The sequence below is a fragment of the Acomys minous genome (assembly GCF_964271855.1).
Source record: "Acomys minous genome assembly, chromosome: 6".
In the NCBI taxonomy this organism is placed as follows: Eukaryota; Metazoa; Chordata; class Mammalia; order Rodentia; family Muridae; genus Acomys; species Acomys minous.
The window spans coordinates 21114523-21134310 of record NC_140487.1 but is presented as its reverse complement, the minus strand read 5'-3'; the positions used below and the strand labels follow the sequence as shown (position 1 = coordinate 21134310).

The 19788-nt window shown below is 43.4% G+C and overlaps 1 protein-coding gene across 11 annotated transcripts in view; it reads left to right on the top strand.

The window, feature by feature from the left end:
• The first annotated feature begins 8247 nt into the window (after positions 1 to 8247).
• Positions 8248 to 19788, top strand: part of PPP1R9A (protein phosphatase 1 regulatory subunit 9A) — a 293927-nt gene continuing 282386 nt past the window's right edge. For all 11 annotated transcript variants that reach the window (XM_084785945.1, XM_084785944.1, XM_084785938.1 and 8 more), the window contains exons 1-2: positions 8248 to 8360; positions 10582 to 12191. In XM_084785945.1, the coding sequence (XP_084642071.1) occupies positions 10797 to 12191 (1395 nt within the window). In that variant the 5' untranslated portion in view covers positions 8248 to 8360; positions 10582 to 10796. The remainder of the gene's footprint in view (positions 8361 to 10581; positions 12192 to 19788) is intronic.

Here is a 19788-nt window from a genome sequence, read left to right as displayed (position 1 = left end):
GGATCACAGGTTCCAGGCCAACATGGGCTACACAGTAAGACTTAGTTCTCAGAAACAGCAATGATAAAAATTCACAATGGCCAAGCCAGCATCTCATCTTATCTCTTTCATATGGGCAGGTACCACCTTAATGTCTATCACTTTCATTTAAAAGCACACTTGTATGAGGAACAGATACTTAGGTTATGGTCCAGGAAATTACCAGAAGCTAAGTCTAAAGCCTCCAAAGCTAGATTCTATCTGTCTGACAGAGTATGCCTGCTCTACTTGACACATCTAGAGTACTCTGTGAATCACTCATGCTCAGAGACAGACAGCTAACTAGCCTTCAGTTTGCTTGGGATTGTTGTGTTCAGAAAATTCTACTTTATAGAACAAATTAAACCTGGAAATTAACAGTGTTTTGCTCAGTTAAAACAGGACAAAATTTCTAGATGATTTTTTGGCTTTTTTTGTTTTCCTGAGACAGGGTTTCTCTGTGTAGTCTTGGCTGACCTGGACTCGCTTTGTAGACCAGGCTGACTTCAAACTCACATCATCCACCTGCCTCTGCCTCCTGAGTGATGGGATTAAAGGCGTGCACCACCAAGCCAGGCCATCTAGATGATTTTTTTTCCTTATCTATGTACATATATTTTTAGAAATCTAAAATCTTATAATTTTGTTGGAAAAAGTTTTTTTCTTCTAGTAACATGAAGAAGCCTTGTGAGACAGCATATGATACTCCTAGACATTCAGAATCTAAAGCAAACATCAGCTTACTCAAGAAGTCTCCAACTTTCAAAGAGAATAACATAACCAGATATGAGACTAGTAGTTGCCCAAGGACCAAAAGAAGAGAGCCAACTGCTCAAGATGTACCACTGAATAAGGATAATTACTCATTTATCACTTGTATAATTCAAACATTTAATGATATACCATCATGTATGGCATTATTATATATTCAACCTTCATTAGAAACAATGTCTTAAAATAATGGTAAAGAAAGCCTAGACAACTTAGTGAGACTCTGTCTCAAAGTGAGAGAAAGGGCAAGGATGGGTGTCAGTGGGAGAGAACTCACTTTGCATGTTCAAAGCCCTGAGTTCAGTCCCTAATACTGAAGGGAAGGTGTATAGGGAGGGGCGGGGAAGGGTGGTTGTGGTGGCGATTGATAAAAGTCAGGGGTGGTGACTCACACCTGTAACCCCAGCACTCGGGGAAACAGAGGCAGGCGGAGCTTTGTGAATTTGAGGCCAGCCTGTTCTACAAAGCAAGTCCAGGACAGACAAGGCTACACAGAGAAACCCTGTCTCAAACCAACCAACCAACCAACCAACCAACCAACCAAACAAACAACAACCAAAAATAAAATGTCTTTCATAGACATCAGAATTACAGTTGCTTAAGAACCTGTGGACTCAGGCATGTTAGCATAGAGCTATAATCTCCACACTGAGATTACACAGGAGATTACACAGGAGGATTAGACAGGAGAATGACTGTGAACTCTAATCCAGCCCAGACTACATAATATCAGACCAGTCACATAGCAAACCCCTGCATCAAGCAAAACAAAGCACAGTTCAGTACCATGGAAGCCTAGTGTGGCAGCACGCAGTGTCAGCCCTGCATCCTATCACTGTGGAGGCTGAGGCAGGCCATCCTGGGATTCAAGGAGAAGTGCAGCCTCAGTGAAACAAAACTACTGCCAACCAGCCAGCCAAACAAACAAACAAACAAACAAAATAGCAAGAAGAATACTATGCTAGTATACTAAGACATTCAGAGCAAATTTTTTTTTTAATTATTTCTGAAATCTGGTAAGTATATATACAAACTTAGTGATATAATGTTAATATGCATTCTGCTAAAATGTGAATTTTGAACAAAGTGGGGCTATCATAGACCTCTTCAAAGAGATTTTAATCACTTGAACTAGATTGGAATAGAATGAAGTCGCAGAAAATACTTGGTTATTTGCAGACAAATAGAACTGTTCATTTACTTTAATAGTTAATTTACCAAGATGAACACAACATAATAGAAATGACTAAAACCCTGTGATCCCTTAATTCTTTTCCTCTAATACTTTCAACTAGCAGTGTCTTCCCTAGTTATTTCTCTTGTCGGTTGTGTGCAAAGAAGAGTGATGCTATTACATAGTTCGACAGCCTTTAGAGTAAAAACGATGTCTGCATAGGAGTTGCACTAAAATGTCTTCCATCTGAATCTCAGTTTGACAGTAGCTAACTATTCTCTGGAGGAATGACTGATGCGTGTCTTCCATTTGTGTCAGTCTTAAAATAACAGATTATTCTGAAGATGGCTTGACAGCATGCCGATCTTAAGGAAGGCAGAGTTCAAGTGCAACTTGGAGGTGGAGGATTGGCAAGCTGAGTTATAATTCTCTGCACATAGGAGCTAAGCTGCAGGCTGTAAAGCTGGCTTCTGCAGGCCATGGGTAAACAGCCCCCATTTGTCTTTTAACATGCACCTTACCCTCATATAAAACTGAAAACTACACTCCTGCACAAGCCAGGTGGGGTGACACACAATGCGCAATTCCAGTGTTTGGGAAGCCGCGACAAGAGGATCTGAGTTGAGGGCCATCCCTGGCTACTTATAGAGTTGGGTCCCAGGCTGGGATATGTGAAACCCTGTCTCCAGAAACTCAAAACAACCACCAAAGAGTCTGTGAAAGCTAAAAGGAATGGCTATAGCAGTGTTCGGGCTCGACCATAGGAGCAGTTACGGTATTGGGAACACGTGTCAGCGTAATACAACAAAACTCCTGTTTGTCAGTTCTACGTGGGCAGCCCAATACAGTAATAAGAGGGTAGGGGGAAGGACGCATTGTCTGAGCTTAAATACTTGATGAACTTACTGTGTGTGTGTGTGTTTTTTTTAAGAGCTAAAAGATAATAATCACTCTGAAATGACCCTATGGGATCCCGAGAAGTTCTACAGTGTATTTCCTGTAACAAATAAGAATAAATATGCAGCATTCTCCTGGTTATATTTTAGGCTAGAAAGACAAGACACTTGCTGTGTCTTAGATGTGGAAATGGATGAGGTGAAGGTTGAAACTTCAGTGAGATGGTTAAGCAATGAGTATAAACAGAAAGCCACGCCAAACCATTCTGAAATGTATTTGGGAAGAAGTGATGATTTTGATAATTTTATAGCTGAGATCTAAATTCAAGGTGATCAACATAAACAGTAGAATGCACAATGAAACCCAGTGTTTCTTACACTAACTAAACAAATTAAAAATCAAATTGGATCTGCTCTTAGATGTTGCTAACATTGTATTTTGAGTCTGAGCCTGGGGGTTTTATTATTATGTTAGTTTTGTGTCTTTTTGAGATGGGGCATTGCTACGTAGTTCAGGCTCTCCCAGCCTTTGCCTCCCCGGCCTACTGCGTTTGACTGACAGCATTATTTTAGAGAAGTACTTTCTATTCTACAATGAGCTAAAAGATGTAAATGGACACAGTGCTATTAACACGTGGACCTTTAAGAAAATATTTAACATTTAAGGCACCTAGTCACCTTCCTTAGCCTTTTGTTGTAGGCTCGATTTTTCTTAACCAATATATTTTATTACAACTTATTAACCGAGCGTACGTCACTTATAACCCAACTAACCAGACCAATATGAAAAGAGGATTAAGGAACACAATAACAAAACCAACCGTAAGGGATATCAGTTCTGAGGAGCAATTCTCCTGGTGTCATCAGTAGGATTTCTTCTGCTGGAACCTGGAGTAACCAGAAACTAGAACCTCATCAGGAGTTGGAGCCCTGAAGCCTTCTTCCTTCGAGCAGTTCTCTCTAGGAGCGTCTCGAAGTGCGAAGAACAGCCAAAACTATCCCAAGTCTCCAAAAGCCCCACCTCCAGTTCTGGGCTCATTTATCTATCTCCTCCCAGAGTCCGTTCATGGGATCGTTTCAGCTGGCAACAGTCAAGCTCCCGCATGAGGTGGTTGGTCTTCTAGTGGATTAACCTCACCTGTTCTCTCACAAGACCGTTCTTATCCCACACTTGGGATCCTGAAAAAAACAGGTTTATCTCTCCTTCATTTTGTTGTGAGTTTTTGTTTTTTGTTTTTTGTTTTGCTTGAAGCCCATACTGCTTTGAAATCATGAGGATCTTCCTGTCTCAGCCTCTTGGTTTGTGGGATTACAGATATAAGTTAATATGCCCAATTCTCTTTCTCTAGTCTTCATGTGGTAGTGGCACAACACTTACACACAGACACACACAAATGATTTCTCTGAATACTCAATATATCCAGTGACAATACTTAATAAATTGAGAAAACCTCACAGAAAAAAATAAAAATACTGTTAAATTTTTTTCCTTTTTCTTTTCTTTTTTTTTCTTTCTTTTTCTTTTTCTTTTTTTTTCCATGTAACAAAGTGTCTAACAAAAGCAACTTGAGAAGGGTTTCCTTTGGCTCCCAGTTTGCTGAGGGTACCGTCCGTCACCACAGGAAAGGCATGCTGCCTAGAAGAGGAGACAGCGCCTCACTCGACAGAGACTGGTGAGAGCCTATGTCAGCTTGTTTCTCTTCCCTGCTCACTCACGTCTGGAACCTACCTCATTGTCGGTACAGTCCACATTCAGGATGGGTCTCCCCTAGTCACTTAAATCTTTCAGGAAATATACTCAGACACACTCAGAGGTGTCCATAGGGATTTTAAATCTAATCATGAAAACTGCCACAGACTGGTATTGATGGTATTTTTTTTTATCTACTTTTGATCATGTAGTCAGTTCTTCCTAGTTTGTGTATTATTGGTTGGAAAAGGCACGCAGTGCACAGTATTCTCTGTGGTTTTTTGTTATTTCAATCCAGGGTCTTGCTGTGTAGTCCAAGGTAACTTTGAATACTATTTTACCTCCCTCTTCCCAGTGCTGGGATGCACATCATACTTGGGTGCTATAAACTCTTTTTTTTTTTTTTAAATGTGAAACGTGTAAATCCCAACTTCAGATCCATTTTGGGCACTTTGCATGCTAACATGGAGGTTCACAAACACTCCTTCCAGTTGCAACAAGTGAATCAGGTGTCCGCTGGTCTCCACTACGTCAGTTAGCTGTGGAAATACATGAGCCTTCACAAAATCAGTATGCCTCTCATGTGTGAGAAGTGCTATCCAATGGGGGATTATTGAGATGGAATGTTCTCTATCTGTATCTGCCCAATAAGGTGGCCTCTAGCCACAGGTATTTCTCTCTTCTTTTTGTCACGTGGCTAAGGATCAAAATGTATTTAACAACCACATGCACTGGTTAGGCCAGGTCTAGTAGAGCCTTCCAACCTTCTGGCAGATGGTTAGAAGTGTGAGGCCATTATGGAGGATGCATGCGTCTTCATATAGTGGCACTGCGTGTATAAGCCCTATCATCCCTTCAGGATGGACTTTTTCAAAAGTTTCATATTTTCAGAAAATAAAACCCAAGCCAGCCAGTCTTCAGGCTTCTTTGCTGTGTGAGTCATCTTTTTTACAAAGAGGTGTAAGACCGATTTTATTGCCAACTGTGCCTCCTCTTCTACAGACAGAATTCAGTTGGTTAGACACTGCATTTTTTTAAGGCTATTCTCTCAAGAAACCTGGTTTCTATGCTGCAAATAAATGACAGAAACTTTTCCACTAGATTACCCCAGACAGCACAAATGTTCTTTCCCAAAGTGGAGACTGGAGCTGCAGCCCCCTCACATTTCCGGTTGCATCTGTTGACGCTTATAGAAGTGGCTTCCACTTCTCAGACAGGGAATGCCAGTTTCTTGGTAAGGACAGAGAATATGGTGATGTATTTTAAAAAGGAAGAAAAAAAAATATCAAACTGAAAATCAGATCCATGGAATTAGTTAGCTACACAGTTATGTAGAAGTGGGATGGTTTTTCCTTGCACAGCACACAGGCTGCTTGACTAGTCTCTAGTATTATTTTTAGGCAATGAAACTGTGAGCACACCACAAGCCCCAACCCTCTAGTTTTCCATCTGTAACATGTAGTGAGTGACATTGCAGGCCAGAGAGATGGTGCAGTGGTTAGGTCCCTGTGCCACCTTCCACAGGACCTGGGCTCAGTTCCTATCACCCACACCCGGCTGCTTCACAACTGTCCGTGACTCTAGCTCCAAGAGATCTGATCTCTTGGATTCTAGCCTCCAGGAACACTTGTACCCATGTGCACATACCATCCCATGACACAGACACATTCTCATAAATAACATGAATCTTTTAAGAAAAAAGTAACAGTTTTTATGTTGTTGTTGTTTTGTTTTTTGAGCCAGGGTTTCTCTGTGTAGCCTTAGCTGCCCTGGGCTCACTTTGTAGACCAGGCTGGCCTGGAACTCAAAGAGATCCACCTGTCTCTGCCTCCCAAGTGCTGGGATTACAGGTGTGCACCACCACGCCCAGCTGTAACAATATATTTTTAATGAAAAATTTTGTTTTAACTTTTACAGTATATTGTTTCATTTCTCTGGTTTTTCTTTAAACTTATTGTGGCTTACTTACAAATTCAGCTTTATGATTAGGTATGTGCAGAATAAACACACGTGCATGAATGCATACACACACACATATACAGTTCAGTACTATTTTTATTTTAGTTATAAAGTAGGATCAGGAAGGTCTTGGAAGGCATCCTTGAGGACAATTCTAGGGCAGGACAGAAAGATAGGGAAAATTACTGGAATGTGGAAGAGAAAGAAGTCTCTCATCTTAGAGCTGAGGCCAGAGAGGCAAGACTTCCTGTACAATTAGTGACATTCGTTATAAAAGTTGCACACATACACACACACACTCCCTGTTAAAACAGTCATGAGCCAGGCTTAAGGCTAGACCACAGTTGACCTTGCAAGGGCTTCATTCCTTTTGTAGCCATTTTCCAGGAAATTTCAAACAATACTACCACCTTTGTTTACAGTAAAGATAACCTATCATCCCAAATTCAGGTGATCTAGAATTTTACCTTATCTATTGAAACCTGGAGGTCACTCCTCTGGGACCACCCTGGAATTTCATTCCGGTTCCTCAGTCATCCTTCGAAGACAATAGTTACAAAATTGACCTAAATGGTGTGTATCAGAAATGGCATTTACTGGAAGGACAAAATGAGAAACTCTCGGAGAACCCTTCACCCGTGCTCTGGAGTGTGCCTCATCGTACCCTGAAACACCCTTTAACAAACCCCAAACTTGCCCCGTATCAGCTAATTCTAAACCAGTTTTCTGCCACCTAAAGAAAGGTTGCAAATTTTTAACCGAAATGATTAGGAGACTGAAGATCGGCAGTATCAAGTGGTTACCTCTGTCCTCCTCTGCATGGTCTGCCAGTACTACAGCAATTCTAAATCTTTTGTGCTTTATGGACTATTAAATAGTTTTGTCTCTTTCTAGATTGTCTGTATCGAAAGGGTTGCACTATCTTGCTGTTTGTTTTTTTTTTTTTCCTCTACAGATATATGATTTCGAGTTGTTACTTTTGCTTTGTTTTTTTTTTGTTTTGTTTTTTTTGTTTTTGTTTTTCCCTGATAGGGTTTCTCTGTGTAGCCCTGGCTGTCCTGGAACTCTGTAGACCAGGCTGGCCTCGAGCTCGAGATCCACCTGCCACTGCCTTTGAATGCTGAGACTAAAGGTCACGATGATTCATAGCTGTTGTTTTAAGAATCTCCAGGCAATGTCTGGATTTGTAGGTTAGGCTGTCCACAAACTCAATTCTCTTGTCTCAGTGTGGGGATTACATGTGAATCTCACACATATGTGGCAAACTACACAATTCTGTCTCTTCGAGAATTGTATTTCTGCCCCACGGGACTTTTTGGATGGGTTAATGGTGTATACTGACCATCATGGTCCATTTCGTACATGGGAAAAAAGTATGTAATACTTTACATAGTTGGGAGAAGAGGGTATATTGAGAGTTTATAAAAGGGCAAAACCAGGGAGCGAGAAGTGAAAAGCTTTACAAGAAGTTTTAAGTCCTCTTCATCCCTTGTGGAAGCCTCGAGATCCAACTGGGTTGTCCCACTGAAGGCCACAGTAGAGTAGGGCCTAGGTCTCGGCCTTCTAGGCCATTGCCGGCCTCGAATGCCTGGGGTCACCAAATCGAACTACAGACTTGGGGGGGTCGACAGCATCCAATAGTCCAAAGCCTGCCCTGGAACCCCAGGGGCGCAGGCCTTGCCCTGAGCTCCAGAGCCCCTCGCCCACGGTCTTGGGGGGGTGGGGCGGCCTCGCCTCGGGCCGGTGCTTTTCGCCCTTCGTTGGCCGCCAGAGGCTCCCTCTCTCCCTCTCCTGGGATTTCGCTGCTGGGCTCCCTCTCTCCGCGGCCCTAGAGTTAATCCCATCAGCCGAGGTGAGGCACCTGTTACCCCAGGCCTTCCTCCTCGCCAAGGCCTGTCCCCTAGTCCACAGGCCCTCGCGGGGCCTTAGGGCCCGGCGTGGGGGGCCCCGCACGTGGGCCGAGTCGCGCGTCCCGGTCCCCCAAGGCCGCAGCCGAGGGTGCTAGCGTTTCGGGGCCCCGAGCCGGGCCCGCCATGGCAGGGGGTGGGTGGGTTTGCGGAGGAGGGGTGGTGGGGTGGGTGGGTGAGCGCAGCGCGCGTGCCGGGGCCGCCCCGCGCGGGCAAGACGCGCGTGGGGGGCCGAGGCGCGGGTGCAGGCGGCTGCCGCGCGCGCCGCGCCGTGACGAGCGGGTGGAGGGCACACGGTCGGCGCCGAGCCCGCACGGCCACGGGGGCCGGGGTGGGGGGGTGGCGCCGGAGGAGTCCGACCTCCCGCCCGGGGCCGCTCGGTAAGGGGGCGGCGTGCGGGTGGCGGGGCGGCGGGAGCGCGGGGAACGCGGCGGCGTGCACAAAGGCGGACCCGCGGGCGGGTGGGGGTGGGCTGCGGGCGGGCGCGCTGGGGTGAGGAGCGGAGGCATTAGCCGTGGGATCTATTGTTTCCCGGTACACTGGGAGGAAAAAAAAAAAAAGAGGCATTTGTGATCATCACCCTATCATTTGCTCTCTCGGCTTAAATGTGGCCCGGGAGCTCGTCTATTCCCGGTGCCACACACTGGGATCCGCCTGGCAGCCGCCGGGAGCCGCAGCCAATGTGTTAGGACTTCTGGTGCTTCTTGGCACAAAGCTAGACTGCGACCTCCTACCGTAGCGCTTCGCGTCACCTGCTCTCCCGGCCCTGCCCCAGGGCCGAGGTATTGCGTCCCGAAACAGGCTTGGGAATCGGCTGCCTCTCAAGTTGGTGTTATTTATGTTTGTCTTTTGTGAGGGCAGGTTTTGAGTCCCCGGCGGCCCCTTCGCCCCCGCCTCCGCCCCCCTCTCGGGCTCGAATTGGCGGGGGGGAGGGAACGGGGTGTGAGACTAGGGGAGAGGGGAGGGTGTTTATGGGTAAAAGGACACTGTCAACGCTTTACAAAAAAAAAAAAAAAAAAAAAAAAAAAGAAAAGAAAAGAAATAAAGGAAAGAAAAAAAAACCAAAAAAAGAAAAAAAAAAAAACCCCAAACCCAAAACCACAGGCACCACACTCAGAAAGCCTTTCTTGTTTGCCTGCATGGGCCATGCATGCATGCTGGGCCAAGAATCGAGTTTGGAGCTGATCTAAGCGAAAGTGTGGGCTTCCTCAGCTGATGGTGCGTGAGGGTGATGTGGTTCGGTCTAATATTAAACCAAACCAAACCAAACCAAATTGAAAAATGTTTGGGACTGCACTGACTGCCTGAAGTGTTGGACTGCCAGCATATTGATAGAAAATCCAGCTGTGGGCTGGAGAACAGCTAGCATGCATGGCGTTTGCTCTTTTTTTTTTTTCCTCCAGCTTGTACTAAGCTAGGGTCCAGAAGGAATAGACAGTTCAGGGCTGTGGAAGGAAGTGTTTTGGAGTACTTGATTTCTGATTGTTACATTCTCATGGCTCTAGTCCCACGAGACTCCACATCCCACTCCGTAATTAATAATAGCCTCTTTGCTAGGAAACTTCCAAACAATGCATAGAAAAACTTACAGGGAAACTTAATTGACATTCCAGAACTTGTGTGTGTTTTGTCCTGAAGTAGTTACTTTGAGCATGCTGTACATGAGAATATTGGATCAGAACCATCAAAAAAGCCTCTGCAGGCATATTTTAGACTTTGGAAACATAGACCTCAAACTTTTCCCTGTTCTGCACGTTTATGGAAAATTCCCAAATAAAATGGCCATTTTGATGGTTAAAAAAAAATTTTTTTTTTGAGGAGTAGAGGAATTGTCGAGTTCTCTCATAAGCCACTTACAGAAATAGTCACAACTTGGTCTAAACCATTGTCAAGAGGGTGGAGGTGGGGTGGAGTGGGTTAAAGATGAGGTGTGAGGGGTGAGGAGGAGGAGGTGGTGTTTTGTAAGGATCTCCAAGATATGTTTGAAACACTTCTGTTACCAAAGACCGATTGGAATAGCATTTTAGCTTCCTAACTTTAACGTCCGTGTATTTGATGTGTGGTCAAACCACTTGGAAAATAAAATGTGTGTGAGTGTTGATCAGTTGACTAAGTGGAAATTCAGATAAACACACGAATTCAGAAACTCATTCTTTTCTGTTACAGATGAACCTCTAGTCTTGCTTTGAAAAGCCACTTTGTGTAACTCTTGACTGTGAATAAATTTCTAATACACCTGTTGAGATCATCCCTGGAAAAGTGTGCCATTGGAGGGGTTCTTTACTTGGCCCAATACTGGGGCATAGGAAGAGGTACTTTTGGTTTTTTGTTGTTTTTCTCCCCATCATTATGAGCATTGGCTCTTTATCCTTGAAGTGAAAATGCTGAAAGCTGAATCTTCAGGTGAAAGAACCACTCTCAGAAGTGCCTCTCCTCACAGGAACGCATACAGAACAGAGTTCCAGGCACTGAAAAGTACTTTTGACAAGCCCAAGTCAGATGGGGAACAGAAAGCGAAAGAAGGTGAGGGCTCCCAGCAGAGCAGGGGTAGGAAATATGGCTCCAATGTCAACAGAATTAAAAATCTGTTCATGCAGATGGGCATGGAACCCAGTGACAGTGCTGCTGTCATCGCCAAAACGAGGGGAAAGGGCAGGCCTTCCTCCCCTCAGAGAAGAATGAAGCCCAAAGAGTTTGTGGAGAAGACAGATGGCTCAGTGGTTAAGTTGGAGTCCTCTGTTTCTGAACGAATTAGTCGATTTGACACAATGCACGATGGCCCTTCATATACTAAGTTCACAGAGACTCGAAAGATGTTTGAGAGAAGCGTGCATGAGTCAGGGCAAAATAATCGCTATTCCCCAAAGAAAGAGAGAGCCGGAGGGACTGAGCCACAGGATGAGTGGGGTGGTTCCAAGTCCAACAGAGGCAGCAGTGATTCCTTGGACAGCCTGAGCCCCCGAACTGAAGCTGTCTCCCCAACTGTGAGTCAACTGAGTGCAGTGTTTGAGAACAGTGAATCTCCAGGTGCCAGTGTTTCTGGGAAGGCTGAGAACAGTGACTACTCAGTGACTGGGCATTACCCCCTGAACTTGCCATCTGTTACCGTTACCAATTTGGACACCTTTGGCCGTCTCAAGGATTCTAATTCGAGACCTTCTTCAAACAAACAAGGTATTGATACAGAGGATGCTCAGAAGAGTAATGGTGTTCCAGTACCAGAAGTGGCTCGGAAAGGTACCTCTCTAGCGTCATTGCCTAGTGAAGAGAGACAGCCGAGCACAGAAGCCGAGGACCTCACATCTCACCCAGAGACTCTGGACAGCATCGACAAAGATAGTCCTGAGGAACCCTCTGCTGAAAGCCAGGCAATGCCAAAATCCGAAACCCTTTCACCACAGAACAAACAGTTAGAAGATGCAGAAGCTAATGTGGTTGGGAGCGAGACAGTGCTGCAGCAGAAGACAGACCTTACAGGTGGTGAGGTAACCTCTCCTGATGTGTCTGCATCCAGCTGTGGGAAAGAAGTACCGGAAGACTCGAATAATTTTGAGAGTTCCCATGTATACATGCACAGTGACTATAATGTGTATAGGGTGAGATCCAGGTATAACTCAGACTGGGGAGAGACAGGCACCGAGCCAGACGAAGAGGATGACAGTGACGAAGACAATTACTACCAGCCCGATATGGAATACTCTGAGATCGTTGGGTTGCCGGAAGAAGAGGAAATCCCAGCAAATAGGAAAATTAAGTTTAGTTGTGCTCCGATTAAGGTAAGTATGTTTTTGTTTTTGTTTTTGTTTTTTGTTTTTTCCAGATTGTTCCCCCTGTTTCTTTTCAGTATCTGGGCCTATGCAGAGTAGATTTGACAACGGCTAGATATTGTAAGAAGCTGGAGGTTGTTGGTGTGCACCTGTCCCAGGTGATTTGGAGAGGTGTCAGTGAGATTTGTTAATGTATGGTGGGCAGAGGCCACCAGCAAGGAATCAGAAAGTTGGAGAAGTTTGTGAGATACATTCCAGCAGAGTGGAGGCTGCGTAGCAGAAACAGAAAACCAGTAGTGGATGAAATACAGCTGCTTTTACAAGGGGACTTTTTTGTTTTTGTTTTTGTTTTTAACATTACCTGTCAATAATCACTTTCTGACTCTATATCATAAGACACGGGATTCAAAGTACACTGGGGGGGGGGTTATGCTAGCCTCGACGTTTTATTTACTTAAGTGTATCAGAGTTGTTCCTTACTTCAGTGTTAATGGCTCATGTTGCTGAACTTTCTGTTCTCTTTTTGCATTACTTCTTGGTTATGGACATTTGCTTTATGGAGCTATATTAGCTGACTTAAGTTCTCTGTCTGCAGAGCTGTGGCAATATGCATCTTCAGTTTCTGAATTTGTTAGGTGGCTTTACAGTGAAATTTTGTGAAAGGGAGCATACTTGACTTGGCATTCATGGGTTTATTTTTACCTCTTATAAACTGGATAAATGCCATCGAATTCAGATGCTTTATTCTAATGATCCACTTAGCTCACATTTGGTATAGAAGAAGAGCAGAAAGCCTCTCAGCAACGGGGATGGGGGTGGGGGTGGGGATGCGATGTCCCTAGTGGGAATGGCAGTAAGGGCAGTGGGCGGTCAGTTGAGTATTAGAATCCCCTGGAGTGCATTTTCAGAGTGTACTTGCCCACCAGCTCAGTCCTTAGCTTCTGGCATCATCTCTGTGGGGAGCCTAGGGAGTTATGGTGCAAATGTGTAGTTTGATACCACTTTCTGGGGTATGCTGCTAGCACACAGGCTGTACGGATGAGAGCTTTGGAATTTGATATCTTATCTGTGTCAGTTTGCTCCTCAGAACCTGAAGTCGATGTCTGTTGTTCTTTTTATCCCTTGAACTTGCATATGAAGCCGTAAGATAGAGACCTTGCGTGGAAACACCCACAGGGATGCCTGGCTCTGCTGTGATTAGACAATGTTATTTTGAAATAAAGTAATAGTCTGTGAAATTAGTGCAGCAGTTTTACTTTATTAGTGTAAGGTGGACGTTTGGGGGTCAGAATGGTCACAGGCAGCTCATCTATGTTTGAAATGGACCAGAGATACGAACTTAGTTTGAGAGTAAGCTGTGTCCTTGGATGTTTTGAGACCTTCTTGTATTAAGTCTCTCTGCTTGCCTGACCTTGGGGTTAGCCCCACTTTGAGGCTATCATCAAAGGTACCGATTCTCTAAGTCAGTACATGAGCTCCCAATGTTTACTATTTAGCTGTCCTTTGAACATCATCTTTCTAGCCCCTTAGGAAGAAACCAGTAAGATTAAACTGTTTCAAACTGAACAACAGATGCATACCTGAAATAACTCCTCAAGGAGTTTGTTAATCCCGGCCACTGCCTTCTTAAAGCAGGGGAATAGGAGATTATGAAAATTTATCGTCTAGAGTGTCAGCTATTGAGTCTCGTGGGATTCCAGCCTTGTATGTGGGTCCTCTGACGCCCGGAACATAACTGCGCAGTAGTTTGTGTGATGGATTTTAAAGGATTTGTCATTGAAGTATGTCTTCCTTTGTGAACAAGCCAGCTCTTTGGGTATGAACATTTGAAAGTCAGACTTCCTTGTTTCTATTGCTTATAATTAGTGTGTTGCTTCTTTCATTCAAACTGGGTTTAACATAGCAATAGATAATATGTGAACTTAGCCCATTTTATAAAGACCTTGGGTCATGGGAAGATTTGAGTTACTGAGAGCATTTGCTTTTCTTTGGGCTGTTAACTAGTTGGAGTGAATTAAGTTTGCAAACAGAAGTGTCATTCTTATCTCTTTTGTAATGAATAGGACAATTACTCTTTCTTGTTGCTTCCCTTGTTTAACAAGAAAGTGGATACACTTGGACATTTTGAAAGCTGCTTTCTACTGACGGGAGAGATTTGTTCCTTCCCCATTTAAGATTTTTTTTCCTTGTCTCAGAGGGGAGTAATTTAAAAACACAATTCAACAAGGGCTTTTGTAGGTTCATCATGTGTGCTTGTCATGCTGTTAGCTGCAGATGACACTTATTTGTGTAAGATTAGGCCTCCTGTGACCTAATAGCCAGTTCCTGCATACATTTTATTTAAAATAAACTCAGGTTGAACAGCCCAACAAAACGGTGCCCAAACACCCCTGTGCCTCTTGAGTCCCTTCACAGTTCTTGGCCTGTACTTGATGCCCAGAGATGTGGATCGCATAGGTTATTTGAAACAGAATGCTCCACCACTCACTGTATGTGTGCTTATCTTTGTGAAGCTTTATTTCGGCAATGGAATATTAAGATCAAAGTCTTTTTCTTGGCTATTTAAACATGTCTTCTTTGAGGTGCAATAGAGAGCATACTCCTCACAGAAATGATGTTGGAAACGTTTATATTCTTGGTAATCCTTTCCTTTATGAGGCAAAACATTCCCAGTATCTTTAGTGCGTCATCAGTCTCTTGCTTGTGCTGTGTGGTGTGATACTGTTTGTAACGTACAGACCAGTTCTCTTACAGGGATTCCCAGTAAATGCTCAAGACATTAGAATGGGTTCAAGATGGACCCTCAGAAACAAACAAACAAAAGTAATAGTTGATCTTTTCTACACTGTAGGTTATTTGGCAGTGGTCAGATTCATTGGGACATGGCGGCACATGCCTGTAGTCTTAGGACTCTGATGCTGGAGCAGGAGCATTGCAAGTTCAGGGCCATCGTGGGATCCGTAGAAAGAGGCTGTTTCAGTACCCTCCCCTCTGCCTAAAGATGTGATTGCGTTGTTAGCCAAGAGATAGTGTGACTCCCCTATCTTTTCACAGGCACAATTGTTTCTGATTGTATAGATTGAAGTATTTATTTGAGTCATGGAATATCAGAATAGGATTACTCAGAGAAAGTACAAACCTTCCCTTGAGAATTAAGGTGGGAGAATGTTATGATGAATATTAATCTGAAGTATAGAATGATGTTCTGATTTTCAGAAAAAAATTAAAGACAGGGAATTTAAAGGAAGTATGCCTTATATCAATGAAGACCAGTCCTTTTGTTGTTGTTGTTTTTTGTTTTTTGTTTTGTTTTGTTTTTCAAGACAGGGTTTTTGTGTGTAGCCTTGGCTGTCCTGGACTGGCTTTGTAGACCAGGCTGGCCTCACAGTCATCTGCCTGCTTCTGCCTCCCAAGTGCTGGGATTAAAGGTATGTGCCACCACGCCTGGCTATTTACTATTTTTTTTTCCTATCATTTTAAAACTTTGACTGAAGCCTCTAATATGCGTCAGGAAGACTCTTGAATAGAATGCTTGAGGAGCTCCATCCCAGGAAGGGCCCTCGTGGGAGGCAGGCATCCCATCAGCAAGGCTTTCCAGTCTCATCGACCATGTTGTGACCTTTGTTAGGTCCCACAGCCTCATGAAGGAACTCACACATATCCCTTTCTCTGTTACCTGAAGCCTTGTGTTCTTTGGGTTTGTATTCTCAAAATGGTATCACCTGAAAAAGATTTTTCTTAACTTCCAGGAAGTATGAGATGGCAGAATTAATGTTATGGTGCACTGTGTTACCTGCTTCGAGTGTTTCTCCAACTGTGCTGCAAGTCAGCAAGTCAGAGGAGACAGGCAAAGGCTGAGGTGCTGCTTTCACCATTGCAGGAGCTTGGAAGATGGCTCTCTGTATTCTCTGCCTTGTGGGGCCTCAGAGCCAATGTCCTGGGCATTGAATGCTTTTTGTTCAGCACTGATGTGCAGAGCAGCATTCTGAGATCCAACTTTTTCTGTCTGTGGAGGCTTCAGGTTTCAACAGTGCTTCTTAAGCTGTAATATGCATATGAATCACTTGGAGAACTTGTTAAAATGCAGATTCTGTTTCTGTAGGTGTTCCCTGAGAAGTTACCTTGATGCAGTGATTCAGTCCTAAGTACAGTGCCAGGAGAGCTGTCACCGAGCGGGCGCGACAGAAGCAGCCTGCAACCAGCTTAAAATCACCGAATCTGGAATTTCTCAGTTTAAAACACAGTCCAGAATCAAGAGGAAAGCAATTAAGTAGATTGATACATGTAAGACAGATGCAAAGGGCTGGGCACTTAGCTCAGTGGAAGAGTGCTTGCCTAGTATCACATGAAGTTCATGCTGCCTGCTCCGTGTCTCATGCCCTCCTGGGTACATGGTGTTCACCTCACCTCCTTTTTTCTTTCTTTGTTTTTCTTCTATTTCTCTCCTCCTCCTCCTCCTCTTCTTCCTCCTCCTCTTCCTCTTCCTCCACTTCCTCCTTCTCTCTCTCTCTCTCTCTCTCTCTCTCTCTCTCTCTCTCTCTCTGTCTTGCTATGTACCCTAAGCTGTCCTTATCTGCCTTCCACATTGATGTTGGGAGCTCTGAGGACCAGAGCTGATATTAGGGCTGAAGTATCTTTGTACTAGGGATGTACTGTTCAGTGACAAGCACACTGAGTATAGGTATGGCATTTCAAGTTTGCCAGATTAGGAGCCTCAGGTTTTATTTATTTTCTCAGGGAAATCCTCTGCAGCTCCAGAAAAAAGCCATTTGGAGGATTTGAAATGGGTAGCTTTGTAGAGAGGTGACACAGCTGTCAGTCTAGAGATGACATTACTTAAAATTTTAGTCCCTTCAGCCCCTTTATCTCTGTATATTCTATTTTTATAATATCAGATGGTTACTAAATTACCTATTTTGAATATATTTTTTGAATTTTGTCACTGCTTTACCAGCTTGCATTTTCACTGACTGTACTTGCCCAAGCCCATGGTGCTTCTTTCTCATAAGCTGTCTTCCATGTTTGATGTCAGTCTTCAGAACACTCACACACCCCATTTGTCTTCTTTCATTTTTGGGGGCATGGGGTGGGTGGAGTGGGCAGTGCTGGATGTTGGCCTTAGGCATTCTAGTCAATTACTCTACCACAGAACTAATCTTTAGTCTCCATATGTTTTTTTGACCTTTGTAATAGAATTTAGTGTTTTAAAATGTAGCAAATTTATTCAACAGTTGGTCTGGACCGAAATCTAAACATCATTATTTGCTTTTCTTTTTTTAATCTGTTCTTGGGATAAGGTCTCACTGCGTACCACTCCCTAGTTGGCCTAAAACATGTTTTGTTGGTCCATTGTGGTCTTGAACTCCTAGCAGTTCTCCTGCCTCAGCTGTTGGAGTGCTGAGATTACAGGTGTGTGCTGTCCTACCAGAGAAAATGTGTGTTTATAACAAGGCCTAAGTGGTGTTGATTGATGCTGCTTCCTAGACCTCTCTTTGCATTTAAGTGTGAATCAGGGGTTTAGCTCCCCAAAGAAGCTAGCCACAAGACCTTCAACAATCTGCTCCTTGGCTGGGTTGTGTGGAGTAGGGTTCCTTGACAATGAAGTAAGAAAGAACAAGTTGCAGTTACATAAGGTGCTGTTTCCTAATGCCAAAGTGGGTTATGGTCTTTGCATTCCAAAGGAGTTTGGGTCATTAAAATGCCACAGCCTAGACCCTCTTGTGGCTTTCATTATGAAGGGACAGGAGGAGGAAGTTTTTGGTTGACTGAGAAATTCCATTTCTTTAATTCTTTCGGGCATCTAAATCAGTAAGCTTCAAGAGGAAAATATAAGCATTGTTGTCTTAATTATCTTGTTTTTATTTGGATTACTTTGAAGGCATAACATTTAAATTGGATTTCCTCTTATATTTTGATGTTTTATAACCTGTGGCTTATAATGCAGCAAATGAAAAAATGTCAACTAATTGAATATACTATGCAGAATCAAATAATATATGTAAAAGTAGTCCCTTGCCTAAAATTCAAGGCTATACACTGGACTCTTTGTTCTTGTCACTGAACAATTGTCATTTGTTTACAAAGAAATTTTTTTCCTACAACAAATTATGTTTGATGCTTCCTTGCATTTAGCAGCAGATTTTGAAGTTTTTGCTCAGCATAACTGTTTTGTCTTTCCTCTTAACTTCTTGCAAGAACACAAGTTGCTGGATTCATGAGCTCTAAAAGCAAGATGGCAAAGTTTGGGGGGAATTGAACTGTTAATGTTCATACATAGCTTACCTCATTTACCCAGCTACCTACTCATATGAAGTAATGTGTCAAATCTTGTCTGTATTTGATTTTTTTCTAACATCTTCATTACTATACACAAAACAGTAGTTTAGAGACTTGTTCAGAAAGCTAATTAAATTCTGAGCAAGCAAACAAACATTGCTATCCTTGACTCAGAAAACCATTTGCTGCTTTTATGTTGCTTTATAGTTTTTTTTCCTGGTCACTTCTAATGTTTTTCCCACTGTTAATCTCTTCACTTTGGCAACATAGAGACTTAGAGCTGGCAATACTAAGTGTAGTCTAGTGTGGTTTCCTAGTTACTGAAGGAAGCATCAGTAACATGTTGTAGAAAGCTGATCTATCAGCTTCTGCTTGAATAATGGTTCTTATGGGAAGTTGATTCTTTGGAGGGTAAAAGAAAAATTAAAGGAAGGGCACATTGGTTATCCATGCACGTGTTGTTGTATTTTGAATGATGATTTATGATTTTGTATTGAAATAAAATTCAAACAATCTAAAGCCTCACCATTTCTAGTACACAGTTGATTTTTACTGTTTTACTTTATCCCTACTGTCTAATTCTAGAATGTTTCCATCACCTAGCAAAAAACTCCAAGCCTGTTGTTAATCATTCCTAATTTTTTCTCCTCCACTGTGGCAAATGTAATCTACTTCCTGTCTCTGTGGCTTTGCTTCTTCTGGACATCTTGTGTACACGGAATCTGGAGCATATTCTTTAAGAGAATGTAGGCGACACAATGAATATGGCTTGGGACTTGTTAAGTGAGAGAGGATGGTGGCCTTCAGGGAAATCTAACAGCAAAGACAGAGGACGACGAGTGCTACCCACCTCTTAATGTGGTTTTACTGGGCAAGGAAGGTTCAAGACCTGGGAAAGAGCAGAATGCCCAGTGGGTGGAGGAACTTATGATTGTGTAGCAGAGTGTGTCCGGGGTAGCTTGCTTGCTCTGCATAGTGCGCTCTCTTTTTAGGGAGAGGTGTTTCAAAGCAAGGTGCTGCTTGGTAGCTTCATCTAGTGTGAACTTCCTTTATAGCCTCCATCTTGGAGTGGTCCTTCTCCTCCTACCTCCCAGTTGTCTGGGATTGAACTTGTGTATCAGCTCACTGGCTTCCTTTGCACTCCTGTTCAAGAGCTTTAAAGGGCTGGTGTTGAACAGGAGAGAGAGAGAGAGAGAGAGAGAGAGAGAGAGAGAGAGAGAGAGAGAGAGAGAGAGAGTGAGTGAGTATGTGTGTCTGTGTGTGTGTGTGAGCACAGGATTTTAGAAAGGCCCGCATATGCTAATGCTCATTTCCATTTTTATGTTGGTTT